Source organism: Echeneis naucrates, chromosome 14 (assembly GCF_900963305.1).
Source record: "Echeneis naucrates chromosome 14, fEcheNa1.1, whole genome shotgun sequence".
Classification (NCBI taxonomy): Eukaryota; Metazoa; Chordata; class Actinopteri; order Carangiformes; family Echeneidae; genus Echeneis; species Echeneis naucrates.
In genome coordinates, this window is record NC_042524.1 from 18,841,008 (window position 1) to 18,856,746 (window position 15,739).

Below are 15,739 nucleotides of genomic sequence, written 5' to 3' on the forward strand. Positions count from 1 at the left end.
CAGCAGAAAGTTGCACATTCTTTGAGTTTAACAGTTTGAAATACAAATATTTTCCAATATTTACAACATTCTGCAGTCTAGGATGCCATTGCACTTTCATTTATATCCGTCAGTTACATTTAAATGACTCTGCTCTGCAGTAACAGAGTGTTGTTGCTGTAATACTGAAGTGGTTGCAACAGCAGAAACACAAAAAGCTCCCTGAGGTCATTTAGCAGTCCGCTGGTCTTATCAGTGGTCTTCAGGGCTCAGAGTGGTAGATGTAGCTGTTACAGTATGTCGGAGCACAGAGAGAGGCTGTGCTCCGACTCCTGTTTGTAGCTCACCTGCCATGGAAGCCCCAGAGCTGGAGGTGGCTCCACAAATGTGTCCATGTATCCCTGAGTACAGGACGCCCACAACCCTGGTTGGTACCCCAACCCCTCACCCACCTGAGGATATCTGAGAGGACTGGGTGGATGGTTAGGAGGGCTGCTGCAGTGTCCATGTGAGGCATAAAGCTGTCCTTCTGTGGTATAACATGGGTAGTGTGGTGATGGTGGGCATGATGACACAGAGTTATCCATGTAGGTGTGCGGCTCCGTGGAAAGCCTGCGCATGTGAGGCCCTTGTTGTGGCGGCATCTGGTGAGAGATGGGCGCGTGCCAGGGGATGTAGTTCTGATGCTCCAGACGGGGAACAGGTAACCTTGTCTGCTCAAGTCGAGATGTTCCCATCGTGACTGGCCCAACTGATGCCCTGTTGCACTCCCTGTGGGTGCAGGGCTTGCTGGGAGGGTTGGAGCTCAGGAACACTGAGAGAGCTGAGATACGGTTAATGGCCCTCTGCAGGGTGGCAATCTTGGAGAGCCGTTTGCCGCTGAGGTCATGGTTCAGAGCAACACGCAAGGCATTAAAGGCCTGGTTGTAGTCCATGATGCGTTTTCGCTCTCGGACATTGGCAGCCATTCGTCGAGCTTTTGAACGGACCGGCCGATTCCGCTTCTTGGTCTGGCCTTCCTCTGGGTCGCTGGGGCTGCTGGTGGAACTCTCACTGTCTTGGAAAGATCCCTTCGACCTTCCCTCGTCCTCCCCTTGGCCCAGCAGACCAAGCTCCAGTTCTTCCTCAGAGAATTCTGAACCCGCAACACTGCTGCAGCTCATTGTGCAAATGATGTTTAGACTAGAGAAGTCTGAGAAAATTGTTGCTACTCTGCTGTGTGTGAGCGCTCCCTGAGTACTCGTTGTTGCGGGGCTGTCGGTGTTTGCTACTGTGCCGACAGCCCAGGTATTCTCCTCCTCTGACTCCTCAAGTGCCTTGTGATTACTTGTGTCTTGGCAAGACAAGTTGGTCTACTTTTAAAAGCTCTTGAAGTCACATGGTACAGTCACCTATGAGGAATGGCGTACTCTCTCTCCCTTTCCAGGTTTATGGGCGCCCTCCAGGCAAATGGCACTGTCACCTCCTCCTCCTACCCCAACTCTCCCTCACACCCTTCACAGGATCTTATGGAACAGTTTCAACACTTGACATCAGTGTAAAAACATGAGCAAAACATACTAATTATTTGGCAATAGCAGTAAACGTAACACTTCCTTTGACACCTTATAGTGGATTGGATTCAGCACTTACTAACTCCAGCCATGCGTGTTGTAACTTACAGCGCCAGAGAAACTGTGAACTGCAGCATTTTTGAGAGCTACTGAAAGGTCTTTTTCACTTGATCAATTTGTATCATCCCACTCCGACTGAATGATCATCAGGATTATTATTTCTTTCCCTGAACCATATGTGCATCTCTTTCTTTTTACCGTTACTGGCACTGAAGGAATATCCATCTAAGCGAGTATTTCATGAGCATCTCAGCGACATTTTGTGACAAATTGCATATTTATCCAAGTAATCGCATTTCTCAGCTCCAGGAAGAGTAGAACCTTCTTATCTACCGTAGGTTAGATTTGTCCTTGCAATTAGTTGTCTCTGGAGTGGCGATTCTCCCTCTCCCTCTCTCTCTCTCTGTGCTCAGGTTTAAGGGCCATGTAATTTAGAGTAGCTTCCCTGGAACCCATCCCCATAAATCAGGCCAAGGCAGCACCTGAGGACAAGAGCAGAATGAGCCCCAGACTTCAAAGAGAGGGAAAATACAAGGGCAAATATTTTACAATTAGAACCTGCAATTGCTGCTAGCTCAGGCTATCGATCTTTCATAGTCTTTTGTTAGTGAGGATGTGGATCCTTTTTTAATACTCATTTGCCTTTGAAAGTTTTTGTTAATCATTATTTAAGATGCACTTTTCTACACGAATGTAGACTAAAAGCACAAAATAAGTGCAATGACATCTTATGTTCTCCTTATACTTCTTAGGCATGTTGAGTCAAAATGGAGCACTGGAGCAGGAGAGAGAGTTGCATCCATATGAAATAACTGCGTGTCAGACATCGCAGCGAACAGTGAAAGGAGATTGCACTGACCTTTAGCAAGGCTTCTGGCCAAGTGCAGCGGGTCAGGTAACTAAAGGGTAGGCCCTCAGACGCTGAACTGGGGGGTCGTTGAGAAACATTGCTTCCTTCCTGCCTTCTTCTTTTTTATTATGTGTGTTGCGGCTCTGAGACGCCAACTTTTAAAACAATTACAGCCCCAAGTTTCAGGTCTAAAAGCACAGCTGATGATTTGAGGTGGGAACAGTCTATCTGGCAGTTTTACTGCAGTATCTAGGAGGTCATCAAAGATTAATTTGATTTTATTTGATCAACTCTCACAACGCAGAGAATAATTGAAAAATATTTAGAACCCTTCTGAAGTTATACTTTGCCAAATGTTCACAATTATACTTGCACAGCACAATCACCTTTTCTGAATTGAAATCTTGCAACCACCTGGAAGATTTTTGGGCTTTGATATATTAAAAAGGTTGTATTTCTTATAATATTTCTGGCAGAAAAAATTATCACCTGGGCACACAATATGTGAATATGATTAATATAAAAGCAATATTCTTTAAATTTTTTGCGTAGCGTGACAGAGCATGTCCCCATATTTATTGTGTCTTATAGTGTTAAAGTTGCGTAAACATTTGCTCTTGAATGACGATGTCTTTCCAGCTCTGCAATGGTCCATTCCCGTGAAGGTGTAAAGCAACCCTCAAACTACTTTACTCACCGCACCTTTTAAAGACCCCTCCTGATCTACTGCAAACTTTTATAGCTGAATCTGTTTGAAATGTTCAGCCCACACTGCACAGCTCCAAGCCGTGCGTAGGCTTTATCACAAACTGTGATTTATGGCTTCACAAACATGTCAGATTTACTGCTGTGGTGTAAAGAGCATGAAGACTACAACCCTCGGATTCTCCCCGTCCATTCATTTTTGACAGGTGACAAGACACCAGTAATTATCAGCCGCCAGGAATAAATCACAAGATTTTATCACGCAGCTCGCCATGCCCCTGATGGAATAACCATTTTCAAGCAGGGGAAGCCTGTCCAACGCTGCTGAACCTTAGATTTGTAAATCTCCTGCTCAAGCCCCCATAATGACCAGTTGTTAGCTGTTCGTTATTAGAGGTCTGTGTGCCCAACATTATAGATGTATATTTCCAAAGGGGTAGTTAGGGGTAATAAGTGAGTAAGGTCCAGGTTCGCTAACCTTGGCTTTGCAGTGGTATGTTAATGCATGTTTTTGGTGTCTGCCATGGAATTTTCTCACCTCAATAAAAAGCCTCCAGTCAAGAAAAAAAAAAGAAAGGGTAGTGGTTACACTTGCCCCTGAACTAATTATCACACCATAATCCCCTGGGAATACTTCATGTCTGGAAAAATCAATGTTATCAACTGCAGACTGCCACTCTGTGGGCATTTCATGGCATTTATGTTATTTGTCATGCTTTAAACTCTTTGATGGCAAAATGAAAGAAAAAGCACTACATTGCGTCTTCAGTCAAGAAAGGAAATGACCTGCCAATTTATTTAAAAATGTTCTCTATTTGAGTTAAGATTGACAGGTAATCATAGTCCATCCCCTCACAGTCCATCATCCCTCTACCTGATTCTCTTTGAGTCATAAACTGCTCATGTTACCCGATGAAGTGTTGAGGGAAGGACTGAATTTTAACCAGGTGAAGTAATGTCTCTTTAATACGTCAATTAACACACAAAGTTGTCAGTAAAATGCATTTAAAGTGCCCAGTGGAACTACAGGTTGGACAGAATGGCCCTTTCACAGTGTGCTTTAGTAGGGGAGAACAGGTATGGTTGCAACATGGGGAGAGTTGGAACACCAACAGTTCCATAAATAAGGGAAGAGATAGGAGTCATATGATCATTTCAGTGTTTATCCACTAAATCCCCAATCTCACATGGTGGCTGTCAATGCTTGAAAGAGGAGCATTCAGATTTTATTGAGAAAAAAATGATTTAAAGGAAACGTGATTTGACCAAAACAAAACTTTTTTTGAGTACTTAAACAATCATTCATACTGCTATAAAAGCTTGCTCTAGTAGACTTACACACACACACACACACACACACACACACACCCTCCTGAGTTAAACAGAGAGTGTGTTTGAGTTATGGTCAGTAATAAAGAGAGAGACATTGTTCTAGATTGTTCTATTTTCCCCAATTCAGCTGTTTTGAAGCATTAAGTGTTACAACTCTATCCAGCATGTGTTACAACCCACCCTGGTAGTAGAATGGTTTGTGTCGTGGCAAAAAGCTAACAAAGATCTTGGAAAAAGAATCTCCATGCGTCAGCTGTCTTTCTTGAGTTTAATAGCATTCAGTGAATGGATTCACGCGCACACAACTGTATGAACAGTCAGTCAGTGAGAGAGCCTCAGGCCCTTAAAACATACAGTTTTTATAGTGTTAGGAGATAAAATATACGGCCTTAGTGTCATCATTGTCAGACTTGTTTGAACAATCTGTCTTACTGAGACATCACTATCTTGGGGTCCTGCCTTGTGGTCTCACAGGACCGCAGCCACCTCTTTGTTTGTGGTACACTTAGTTTGTGACAATCCTATAACAGTTAATGTCAGAATTTTCCGTCACAGTTGTAACAAAGGAGCACCATGTGTTTGACATTAACACACGAGGTCTGTGATATTCTTGCAGGGTTTTGTGTCGGGGCTATTTGTAGTAAACAAATGTGGCTACTTTGTGTCAAAGTTTAAGAGCTGTAGCTCAAAAATTCAGCGAGCTACAGGTGCTGAAGCAAAAAGCGTTGCTGTATTCAGCGTTTGAATGTGCAGTAAAGTACTTAAATGCCACACAGTCTAAAGGTATGTGGATGCCAAAGGTCCATGCGGTCTGGAGGTAGACCTCCATATGGTCTTTGATTATAAATCAGGTCTGGGTTCTATATTAGTACAGTGAAAGCATCTGAGCTCGCTCCACTGAGAAACACTTACAGTCTGTATTCAGAAATTGAGTCTTAAAATCAGCAGCCAGGAAGTTTCTGATGTCACAACAGAGCAGTTAGCATCCAGACTCACCATCTGATGTGTTTTCTCTTTGTTTTCTAAATGATCAAACAAAAACATTGAAGATTTCAGCTACACAGAGTCAGCCAATCAGAAGAGAGGCTCTGAATTTTCTGATTGGCTCACAAACAAGGGGTCAGATGACTAAATGTATGTGGGTTCACAATGTTTTGTTCGGATTATAAAGGTCAACATTATATATTTTCATTGTTAGTTCATCAGTAAAGAGCTTGGAGTTGTCACACAGCCTGGATAAGAAGGTTAGGTTATAATATGAGAAAGTCAAAACAAATAATTTACTCTGAACTTCATGAATCAGGACCAGATTCATCTTCATACGGCTCCAGAGGCTCTAAAACTCAACAGTGAATATTATCACAGTGCCAAAACAGTGTACAGGGCTCACAATAAATAAGATTATTGTATTTAAAATGCAAAAGAAAACACTGCATCCATCAACACAATTATTCCATTTAGCAAATAGATTTTGCTGTGTAAACACTAAATACACAGTTTATATTATGTCTTTAAAAGAAAACTTTTCTTTTTTTTCCTTTTAAACCTTAGCTGCTTTTCATAGCTGATTTTATCCAAGTAAAGAAGATTCAGGCTTCCCTAGTCACAAAGTGTGAACCATTTCCAAAACAACAACAACAAAAACAAACGAACAAACAAAAAGCCAAGATTTCATATTGATTGAAATTGTAATCAGTCTAAACAGACAGATGACTACAAGAGTTCATATACTCATCTACTGGCACGAACACGTCTCATGAATGTTTGGTGACACTGTGAGAGATTGTCTTGTCCAAAAACTGAACATACCAATAGCAAACCTGACACAACGTGTGACTCACTCTGTCTGAGATTATTGGCAGCTACGAGAACTTGGCTGCTGTAATCCTTGTCAGAGTGCATGCCGGTAATAAAATCTCAGTTTTCAGGTTGAAACAATGCCCCAGGTTTTCCATCACACACACCTTGGCATCAAAAATGTTGCGCGCAGATTGTGTGTCTTGGTGCTGGCTCTACAAGAGATTTTTCTACAAATTTAGACATGGTTCAAGAGTTTGTGACTTGTGTGGGAAAAACTAAGTTAAAATAGATAGTTGATTGTACTGTAAAGACAATGGCATCCTGACTAAGGCCTGTAAATACATCATCATCTTTGATCAAGTAGTTAGTCACAGCATCTGCTTGAGGGGAGACAAACATCTTAAATTCATTTTTCTATTCAAAATAAGTCTCTCAGTATTAACGTAAATATCTGAGTTAGATTGGAGTGTAGACATTTAACGTTAACCCTGCCTTCATATTGATTAATGAGACATTCTTGTGAGTCAGGTCATGAAGGCAGCCTGGTTGCCATGCAAAGAAAAAACTGTGCTTAATGTTTGGGTCACTAAAAATCCTGTACTCTCTAATTTAGCCATAAGCAGCGCATTACTATAACATCAGCTCTTTGTGATTTATACCTTGAAAACCATGCAGATCTGTCAGTACTGATGTCATGACATGTCTAACTGTATCCTTCACAGAGGAATGTGAGTGCACTTCCTCCCCTGCCCTAAATACTTGTATCATGATATGAATCAGTCTTTTTATGGGATAACATTTAGCATAGGATCATATTGACTTTAGTCCAGGCACTGCTGGAAAATTGGTGCACAAGACAGTGGACAGGCGTTAAGCTCTTCAATCCTATTTTATTAAGTGTCGTGCAATATGCTTAGTGTGCAATTTTCTGCTCAAACAAAAAGTGAGAGAGAGAGAAAAAAAAAACACTCCCAAAAGGCAGCAGCGCATGGTCATAGTGCATTCCTTTCAAAGAGAAGTCAGTTATTACTTTGGGTTATCATTAAAGGGTCAATTTGCAGTGTTGGAACATGTGGTCAAGGTTAACTATCTGTAGGCTAGTTCCCACACAACCCACAGCAGTTAAAGTGATGCCCTCTGACCACAGAAGCGGTAGCAAAGCATCACGCCAGTACGAGTCCAATAGGTTTACAGCTCTCTCAATTGATGTCTGTGAAATCCCCTTGATAGTTCAGAAATTGTTTGACAGTTATTTGATGGGACCGATTGTATAAAAATTGAAATGAAAATGCATTATCAGTGGCTGGTTTACAGTGAGCCTTTTTTGTTTAAGGAAAAAGGAAAGTTGCGATCACCAAAAGGGTAAGGTTAGGTAAACATAGGCAGAGTTTTGTCATTACATGGTTGATAATTGTAGCTTTGGGCTTCAGGTTGGTCTGGCTGAGGTCATAGCCTTGTCTCACCTCTGGCCATTTACCTTAATGGCAAAAGATGCCCCATGTCTATAGATGTAATTAGAGAAGACAGAAATTTGACTTTGACCCCATTCAATCTAAGGAAGCCCAGAGGGCTATCTTAAATTGAATATATTTGGAACAACTCTGCCGCAGTCAGATCTGTCTCTCACTTCAACTGAAAGGTTAACATGCACTTAAGTTACAGGTCCATGGGGATACTGACACAGGTGAACATTAATGTATTCCTTTGTTTATTGATTCATAGAGGTGGTAATTGGATGCACACTCTATCTGTTGTGTAAAAATGGTTTAAATGCAGGCTGCGTCCCATTCTGCTTACTGTTGGTTGAGAAGAAAGCTATAAGCGAATTTTTTGATGGTGAGTATGAAAAAAAAACTGAAATCATGAGAGAAAAAAGAAGTTATTTTAGAGGACATTCATCTTCTACAATATGTTTGTAGGGTTAAGACAGTCAATATTGTATCGCTCTTCATCTTAAAACAAACCCTTATTATTATTTGATGAAGCGGAAAAGGCCAAACTGAGCAGTCTGTCAAGAATCATTGAGTGATGTCAATCAAAGTAATGAAGCTCATTTCCCAAGCTTTCCATCCTCTGTCCCTGACAGACTGAATCTTTCTCTTCTTGGTTCCTGTTGGGTACACAGACAGCATCCAAAAAGTTTAAAAACGTATTTCCCCTCTGCACATAACAGGAAACAGTATCTCACAGACATTAGTCCTGAGGGAAATAAAAGAAAGTCAAACTGCATCTCAGAAGACAACTCCAGGTTTATACATCAGTGCCACTTGGTGACAGGATTAAGTAGGTCTCCTCTGGTCTGGTCAATGGCTGTGGCAATGTTGCCCTCTAGTGGCATCAACATCACAAAAACATTTGAAGTGAACTTCTGAAAGTGTTTGCTTTGATTATATGTTGTGCAGTCATACAATGCAGATGATTAAACATAAAAAAATCAACAAAGAAATGTTGATGTAATTTTACTAAAACAGAATAAATTTACATTTTGAGCCTGGGGCCTTTCTGTTCGGAGTTTGTATGTGTCTGCGTGGGCTTCCTCCAGGTACTCTGGTTTCCTTCCACCATCCAAAGACATCATGTTTAGGTTAATTGGTGGTCACTCGACATGAGCTGGGATTGGCTTCAGCACCCCTGAAACAGAAAAGTGGTAGAAGACAAATGAATGAATTAATTAATGAACTGGTGTGTCTAGAGGAAACACCATGAGATAAGCCTTGCCCACCCAGAGGAACCATCTGCCCATCCAGTAAAAACACAGTTAGATCTACTTTTTCAGTTTTTATTTATTTGTATTTATTGGTTTTCTTTTTTCTCCTTCACATACACACACACATATATATATATATATATATATATATATGTGTATATATATATATATATATATATATATATATATATATATATATATATATATATATACATCATATATGCGTGTCTGTTATATTCATATTATGTGTGTGTGTGTTATATTTTTAACAAATGAGTTGTCAGGCAGTAGATACTGTCACACCCCAGATATTTAACAGGTGGTTGAGCCAAACACTTTTATTTAATCGACCTAGTAACAGTTAAAAAAAAAAAAAAAAAAACATCAGTTGCTAGTCTTCAATCCTTTTCATTCACACACTCAGGGATGTGGATACCTGACGCCTGATGCATTGACCAGGCACACCACAAGATGGTGATGACCCAGCTCATCCAAACCAAGATAAATCATTTTTATTGTTAATGCAGTTGAGAACATAATTCTATATTCATTGTGCTTTGACTGAGGAAGTGAAAATGGGAGTGACCGGGCAGAAAAGGTTGAAAGATGACTTCACGTGGTGAGGACAAAGGAAAAATGCTCTGTCTCTCCTGCAGATGGAGTGAGTAGACCACATTTGCTTTATGTTGTTCTGTTGCGCCATCACTTGAGGTAGCTGGCTCCTGTGCAAATGATGCATGAAGTGCTTTCATTTTGTCACCTATATATAATTCTACCTGTCTATCCATATCCTTCCAGAATTCCATTATATTTCTATATCCGTGTACTGCAGCGGACAGCTCCATTTTATCTTAAGTATTTGTCATTAATTACTGCTTTTAGGACAATACTTTGAGGATATTGCACAGAGCCCTCTCTCATTCTCACTCTTCTTCTACCGTTTGCCCGTTTCCGGGTTGCGGAGGTGCTGGAGCAAATCCCAGCTCATGTTGGGCAAGGGTGGGGTCACCCTGGACAGGTCACCAGGGCCAACATACAGAGCCTGTTTTACCTTGTATTTGTAAGGCCCACTGATACTTTATGCAATAGATGTTCATTGTCTAGTTGTTATTCACATCAGTGTGTGGTGGAGGATGGTAAAGAATACATCTACCTGCACAGTTTTATGTCATATCTTGGATCTGAGCTTACTCCAGATGTGTTGCTGTTGACACGTACAAAACAAAAGGATTTATTCTGTGTAAACTTAATCATGTCCCTATCAAGTTGATGTCCACATGTCCACATGCAGCTGAGTCCAGAACATCTCAGTTGTTCATTTCTTTACCAACTGTTTCCACAACCTCTGTGTTTGGCAAGTGGTTTGAAGTCACAATCACACAATATGTCACTGAAAACAGGCTTTCCAATAATGTGATGACAAAGAGACCAAAATATATTTCTCTTGTTTTAGAACCAACTCTGGAAGAGGCTGCAGGACAAGCCCGGCAGGAGCAGTGGGAAATTTCCAGATGGCCTGGGGGATGTTTTGGCTTCCTGTCCAGCAACAAAATACAAAGCAGGGGTCAGGGAACGAACTTCTAAAAATCCATAGATCATAAACATATAACTCTGACTGGTAAAATGACATCATCATCTCTCCCTGAAACATTCACATTGTACTGTGTGTACAAATGGGTGTAGCCCTCAAGATGTCATCCACACATTTTGAAGACCAGAGTGAGCTGCTCTACTGTTGCCATCTTGGCATTTCTTGATCTTGCCGAACTCCCAAGCTGATGAAAAGATGGGTAATAAAGTAGAGAGTGTGTGGAGCAGAGACCCCAGTGTATGTCTGCTCAGATCATACATAAGCCTACCCAACTGCCACTCAAAGCAGCATGTCCCCATTTAAACAAACCCTGCGCCTTTATTAAAAATTGAATTGAGTGATAAAAAAATTTACCCTGCACAGGTTTCACGAAAGAGGAAATTGCAATTAGAGACCAAAACTGCTTCTGTACCAGGTCGGAATATTGTTATTTCTGCTGTAAAGTTGCACAGTTTACTATGAGTGTGTGGGGACTGGCTCTGTTGAAGCCAGTCCAGTGGTGTGTAGAGGGAACGCAGGTTTTGGCACACGTTCTCAGCCTCAGTGCTGCTTGGCAATGCACGATAGGGAGCAACAGGACAGAGCCCAAAATTTTTCTCTACTTTCACACTTGTGTAATAACGTCTGTAGTAACTCAGGATATTTCCATGTTTTATCAACACAAACACATCTGTCTCTTGTTTACTCCTTAACATTTATGTTTTGTTTTTCATTTTATTTTATTTATTTATTTATTTTTTTTACTTTCAAATAATTTTAAATTACTGAAGTGTTATGTAGTTGTCAGGGTCAATAAACGTCATGATCTACTCACTGGGACGCCTTTACAGCTTTGTTAACTTTGACATGAGCGCTGCACAAATATTTCTAAGGGGAAAAGGCATTCTTTAGAAGATTATATTTTTACTTCTGGCAGTTGTACCTCTACTATAAATTTTTGTATCGTGCTGACCTAAAGGTGTAACCAATAGCATGCAGTGACTTTCACAGAAAGGTAAACCCAAGTTTGTAGCCAATTTACTCCACAGTCCAGATTCAGCTGTGTACTGCACCAAACCTGGACCAGCCTAAACATACTGTTTCATGGCAGTAGCAGCAGCAAATCCTCCCCCTCTCATGATTCTCTGCTGTCTGCCTTTCCCATGCTGAAAGCCAGGATATAATCACCTGTTTCCTTCTTGTCATCACAGGTTTTAGAATAATTCTTCGAACTCTAAACACATCAGCCATTCCATTAACTGATAATGAGACAGTATTATTTTTGTGAACCTTTCCTGGCTCATCACGTGTATTTGAAGCTCAAGGGAGATGAGGGAAAGTCTTTAGGAGTTGCAGCCTTTATTTACTGACAAACAGTGTGAAGTGCAGAAATATTGCACTGTACAGTCACAGCTGCATTGTTAATTAACAAGCTGCTGCTCTGGTTAATAGCATTACTGCTGTCTCTTCCCTTCTACGGACACAACTTACATATTGATTTGTTCCTGAAAGAAGCTGCTCTTCTGCCGTTGCATCTAAAACTTCCTGAACTTACTGCATGCTTCACACAGAGACGATAAAATGTAATCTGCTGGTTTATTTGCTACTGCAGATTTTTACAGTCGTACTTCATGCAAGTGAGTCTTCCACATATGTCTGCGCATATGTATGATGCTACAACACCATTACTGATGTCAGAAGTTGAGCGAAGCACAGTTATCCTAGCACACATTAACAGGAACTAGCCACCAACATTCCACAATTATCCTCAATGATCAAACCTTGAAACGAAGCAGCTCTAGTATTTGTCATTAACTACTTAACTATCTCCAAGCTCACACATGAAAATAGCTGTAAATAACATGATGAATACAAATGCACATTAAATCCTTTGCTGAGATCAGATGTAGGAAGATATATCAGTTTGGCCTCCACAGGCCACGATACCTGCTTTCAAGGACATGGCTCCTGAATCAGGACACAGTTTATAACTGTTCATACAAATGAGTGGAGTCAAGGTCAAGGTCCTGCCCATATTCAACTGTCAATAACACTGGAGAACAAATTGGCTTACTTGCTGTTTTTCCTCTTTTCATGACTAGTGGGATAGTTCTGATGAATCATGTCATCACAAACTTTGACACCGTCTTTACATTGGGCACGAATAAAGGCCCAGTTCTTAGCACACTGTATGGTGCTTACAGGTGCAACGAAGAACTTCAATCCAGGTTGAATTGACTATTTTTGCATTACTGTTCCCTCAACAACTACTGGACCGGATAGAAATTAAACCACTGCACCTTCATTTATGGCTTCCAGAGGATGGATTCAAATGATTTTGGTGATTTTCCTTCTTGCACCACCATCACCATCAACATCAGTTTGAATTAGTCATGTGATGAGACAAGCAAGTACAGGACTTTGAACTAACATCGGCAGTAAATTTGGTAAATTTTACTCTAAGTTTCTGTATCTGGTGATTATGTGTATAGACGATGTGATTTCTTTGGATCAGAGAGCAATCTAAACTGCTTTCTACTTCCTTTCTCTTGCTCTGTCTCACTCGGATGTGGGTATTATCTGGATTGCATCCAAAAGTTCATAATGTGAGACTGAGGACTGTAGTATCTGGTTTTGGAGACTCAATAAATCTTTTTATTTATTTAAAGGTATAATGTGTAACATCATACTACTTGCTCCACAGCAATGGGTGGCAGGATTTCAGCTCTTCCCTATTCAATCCTGCCTAATCTCATAACTGGAATGTTAATTTGTTACTTTGTGGCTAATTGACAGAAGCATGTTCGCTCAATCCATTGGATTAATACAATTTTAATATACAGCCATGAGTTATAAAATGAGCCTTATACAACTAGCAAAAGCAGGGACATTTCTCTTCCTAGTCTGAGCAACTTTGAAGTCAACACCATATCCAGGTGAGGACATTCATTTTCACCCCTTCTCCTGCAATAATGTCTTACAGAGCCCAGACCAGTCACCTGTCCAACACGGTGCTCACTGTGGCCTGCAGTTTCACTGAGCTAGAGCACCCATAAACGTTTCAAAAAGACACAATCACCGACAGAGGCATCTCACAGAGAGTCTCTGACTCTCTTCCGGGAGAGACATCCTGAGGTTGAAGCGTGTGGCAAATGCATTTCATCAGTTAGTACAGAGGCTAGCAGCTCACGCTGTAGTGTCTGTGACTGTAACTGCATGTGTGTCCTCAGTGGAGGAGCACAGTTGGATCTGGGCTTTTAGTAGCTGCTTACCCTCTGCTCATTTCACTTACCAGTTCCGGAAAGCTACAATTTTAGTCCAGAGCAGTAGTTTAGCTAAATGCTCACTGTTCTTCTTCATCCTACTATGACGGACTGACGGCATCTAACACTGCATCTGCTGTCACAAAATGGCATTACAGCTCAAGAGGCCAAGACTACATAGCTAGCATCTCTGGTGTAGTAAATTGAGATCTTGGTCATGATGTGAGTGTGGCTCCCTCATAGTGTTGATTGTGGTAGTTTAGTCTTCCGTTGTCTATAGTGCTTATCTGTCAGAGTCACAGGCGGTGCTGGAGTCAATCCCAGCTAACATTGCAGGGTGAAGTGGGGTCCACCTGTACAGGTCACCAGTCTATCACATGTAGAGACACATAAACATTCACACTCTCACTCAGGCCTCTGGGAAATTTAGAGTCATTAAATACTATGCATGTATTGAGACTGCAGGAGGAAGCTGGAGAACCAACAGGAAACGCACAAAGGCGATCATACAAACCCCAAACCCTCTTGCTGTGAGGCAACCATGCCATGCCTCACCATGCCACCCAATTCTTACACTTTTAAAAAGATTGAACTTAATTTGAACATTTTCAAAACACAGTGTTAAAGCTGATATCTGAGACTAATTTAGATAGCCCTTAAAGACACTGAGACACCTAATCTAAATGATGCATTGACATCGGTAACAGACACAGACCTGAATCTTCAGTTTGAGGCAAATCCTTCATATGAAGTGAATATTATTTATTGAATATTGATATATGTTGAAAAATATTTATTGATTTTATTTGGGCTTACATTGTCTGATCAGTGTCTCTGGCTGTAATAACAAAATTTAAAACAAAGAAAAAAAAGCTCTAATGTGTACTTTAATCTTGAAACATTTTCTTGACGAACGTTAGAGATTGCTATTATTAACTAATTAGCGAGTTGGTAGTTCCAGAAAATACAGACTGATATATTACATTTGGAACAAATAGGAAAAAAAACGAAAAAAAAAACAACAACACAAACAAAAGCAGTCTGGACAACAAAACTTGGTATTGCAGGGTTTAGCACTCAACTTCAGCCTCCACTCATGAAAATGTTATCAACTCTGGACGCTATGATGATTCAATTTGATAAATATTATTGTGTTATAGAGATATAGAAATAAAGATGTTTTCTGTGCTGCAGCGCAAATGCAGACTATAATTGAAAAAAAAAACAAAAACTGAACGCATTGTCGAGGGGATTTGATCGTGTTGTCATCCAGGTTGCATAGAGCTGCTTTGGCCACGGTGTGATTCGTGCACCCTGCACACACACAGGACACCCGTGCAGCAGGAGGTGAGCGGTGATCAGGTTCAGTCAGCTGCACTGTGGACCATGTGTGTATGCGTCCTCCTTCCCTCTCATTCAGCTGTTTTACCACGACCCCCCTTCCCAAATCCTCCCGCTCCAAGTGCAGTCATTTCTAGTGCAGAGAAATGTCCCTGGTGACACTGAGGGATGACGCAAACTCTCTTCCTTTCTCTATTTCACAACCCCCTTACCCACTCTATCGTTTTCCCTCTTTAGACTTGCTCACTCTCTCTCTTTTTCTTTTTCTTTTTTTTTTTTTTGCTCTGACGCTTCCCCCCTTGCTCCATTTCCTCTCCCTGTCTCTCCCTCTCTCTTCTCCCCTTCCCCTCTTGCTGTCTCTCTCCTCTCTCCCCTCCTTCTCGCTCTACCCCTCTCTCTCTCTGCTCCGGCACTGCAGTGCTGATTGTGATTGCACACACACTCTCGTGCACACACACACACACACACACACAAATTCACACAAGCACAAATTCACGCACACGCGCACACACACACACACACAGAGAGCGAGAGAGAGAGAGAAGCATAGCTGAGAGGCAAGGACTGCAGCAGCATGCA

General features: G+C 41.2%; 1 protein-coding gene across 1 annotated transcript; it reads right to left on the reverse strand.

Annotated features, from left to right (window-relative positions):
• Positions 1 to 269: 269 nt before the first annotated feature.
• Positions 270 to 1,142, reverse strand: bhlha9 (basic helix-loop-helix family, member a9). The gene has a single exon (XM_029520088.1). It carries the CDS (start codon positions 1,140 to 1,142, stop codon positions 270 to 272), a length of 873 nt encoding a protein of 290 aa, XP_029375948.1.
• Between the last annotated feature and the right edge of the window lie 14,597 nt (positions 1,143 to 15,739).